Genomic DNA, 2,250 nt, shown 5'->3' with positions numbered 1-2,250 from the left:
TCTAGTTTCAAGAGAGGGCTAGCAATTACTTTGCCTTTAGTTGGGAAGTCGGAACAACTGTGTTTTATCCTTAGTTCTGTCATGCTGTGGGTGTGTGACACTGGCCACATCATTTCCTCTCTGAGCCTTAATTTTCTTGTCAGCATAATAAGGATGTTGGATAAATGACCTCAATTTTACCTTCCTGTTGGATTATGATTCTATATCCTGTATTCTTTGGTGCGGATACAAGTAGACCATTTTTGTAGAATGTAGGGCTCGTGTTTTACTATGGGAAGAAACAAGCCCAATTTGGGGTAGTCAAGAGCCGACTCTTCACTTCATAGTACTATTTAATGAAGCAAAGCCCCCTCCCTAAATAGGGTATTCAAAGTTTAAATTTAGAAAAACTAAAGTATTTGGAACTGTTTATAGTTTGCTCAACACGCACCATGGACTGGAAAGCAATTCTTTTGTGGTGGTTGTGAAATTTCCGTCTAAGACTTTGGGTCATCCTCTGATATTTAGCATTTTATTACTTCATAAACATGGAGAGTTCTTTTCATCAGTTTTTCATCGGTCTCAGTTGTATTTCCCTCCTCCTGTCTGTGGCTGGGGCCATTGTTTTGGTGGGGCCATTGTGCATGATGGTGTTGAATAGGACTGCTTTGCAGTGATGGCTCAATATGTGCCCCATAATTAACCTGTCAGTGGGTTGTTCACAAAAGTGTTTCTTCAGAATCTCCTTGGATGAATCACACCTTGTAAACTGAAATTATCATTGTTTCTCTTCTGGGAATCATTGAGCCTTAATTTTATTACCATGCTGTGATTATCAGGTGACTGTGCTTCTGCATCTGTATTCCTAGATGGTTGCAACCAGGGAGTTGGGAGCACACCCATTGCTCCTCCAAAAACAAATATCTTTTATTAAGAGGCTATTAGGATTCTCTTTAAAAGTGTCCCAATGGAAATTTGAATTATTAAACAAAAATCAGAGAATAGTAGATCTAGAAAAGCTTCTCTAAAGCATCTGTTCCAAAAACCTCAATGTGGAGATGGTACGATTGAGGTTCCCTGGGGGATTGGACTTGTCTATGGTCTCCCAGTGGGTGAGAGCCACAGTCTGGGGGCCCAGGTCTCCTGACTCCCAACCATGATCTTTATACTCATGTTTTCTTGGCTGAAATGGGAAGATGAAGATCACACAGATGAAAAGAAGGTTATAGAGCAAGATTTTTTGTAGGTCATATTACGGTAACATCTGCCATCACTAAATATGTTTAATGACGTAGAGACTCTCTAGCCTAGAGTAACTTGGAGTGTATTTTTTGTTAAGTTTAGCCTTCACCAAATATTAATAGTAGAATTTTCAAAACACAGAGAGAAACCTGAAAGTGCTGAATCAAAGCATCAGGAATCTGAGAACAAATCTCTCGTGGATTTTTTTGGGAAGTCACAACCTTTTTAGGTTTTCTCAATAAATATCAGTCTTGATGGTCTACCTCTCTAAGGTGGGGGTGAAAGGAAATTAGATGAGGTTTCCAATGTCAGAAATAATCATCAATAAAGGAGGCAGAATATACAAAAACTGTCCACAGATCCACAGAGAAAACAAACTAAAGCATAATGCTGTTGGATATCATCTTGATCCTTTTTCCTTGAAAACTAGGTTGGATTGTACTTGATTTAATCCATATTAAGTAACTTTTAAACATTTCATCTCACATTTTGTTTTTCTTTGTCTTGGCTCTGCATTTTGTTGTATTTGTGTTGAAACCCTGTGAAAGATCTCTTCTGGCAGCCCCTCACATGGATTTGGAAATTGAAAAGTACTGTTCAGTTTTGGTTTTAGGAAATACTTTCTCAGCCTTATTCTTTCCTAGGCCTTTTGCCTTTTAATAAATATACTACATAGCAGATGCAAGTGCCAAGTAATTTGACAAGATAATTACTATTTGTTATTAATTCTCATTAATACGTCATATGCATTCACCAACCCTTCCAGACCTGACATTTTATGATTATATATCTATTGTAAGGTTTCTAGATTAAAGAGTAGAAAAATAGTAAATATAATTGGGTTTTTTTTTTAAAAGGACTTTTGCAAGGAATATGAAGCACAAGTGAGGAACGGAAGACTTTTCTGTACACGGGAGAGTGACCTAGTCCGTGGCCCTGATGGCAAAATGCATGGCAACAAATGTGCCCTGTGTGCTGAATTTTTGTGAGTATAGAAATGATTTCTTTAGAGTGATGCAAAAGGCGGAA

The 2,250-nt window shown here is 37.8% G+C and overlaps 1 protein-coding gene across 1 annotated transcript in view; it reads left to right on the top strand.

Annotated features, from left to right (window-relative positions):
* Window positions 1–2,250, top strand: part of SPINK5 (serine peptidase inhibitor, Kazal type 5) — a 97,788-nt gene that overhangs the window by 21,918 nt on the left and 73,620 nt on the right. Inside the window, exon 5 of the mRNA XM_012658235.1 lies at window positions 2,079–2,206. Within this exon, the coding sequence (XP_012513689.1) occupies window positions 2,079–2,206 (128 nt within the window). The remainder of the gene's footprint in view (window positions 1–2,078; window positions 2,207–2,250) is intronic.

The sequence above is a fragment of the Propithecus coquereli genome, unplaced genomic scaffold (assembly GCF_000956105.1).
Source record: "Propithecus coquereli isolate 6110/MARCELLA unplaced genomic scaffold, Pcoq_1.0 Scaffold58, whole genome shotgun sequence".
In the NCBI taxonomy this organism is placed as follows: domain Eukaryota; kingdom Metazoa; phylum Chordata; class Mammalia; order Primates; family Indriidae; genus Propithecus; species Propithecus coquereli.
Note: the sequence above shows the minus strand (reverse complement) of the source record. Positions and strands in the feature narration are given on the sequence as shown.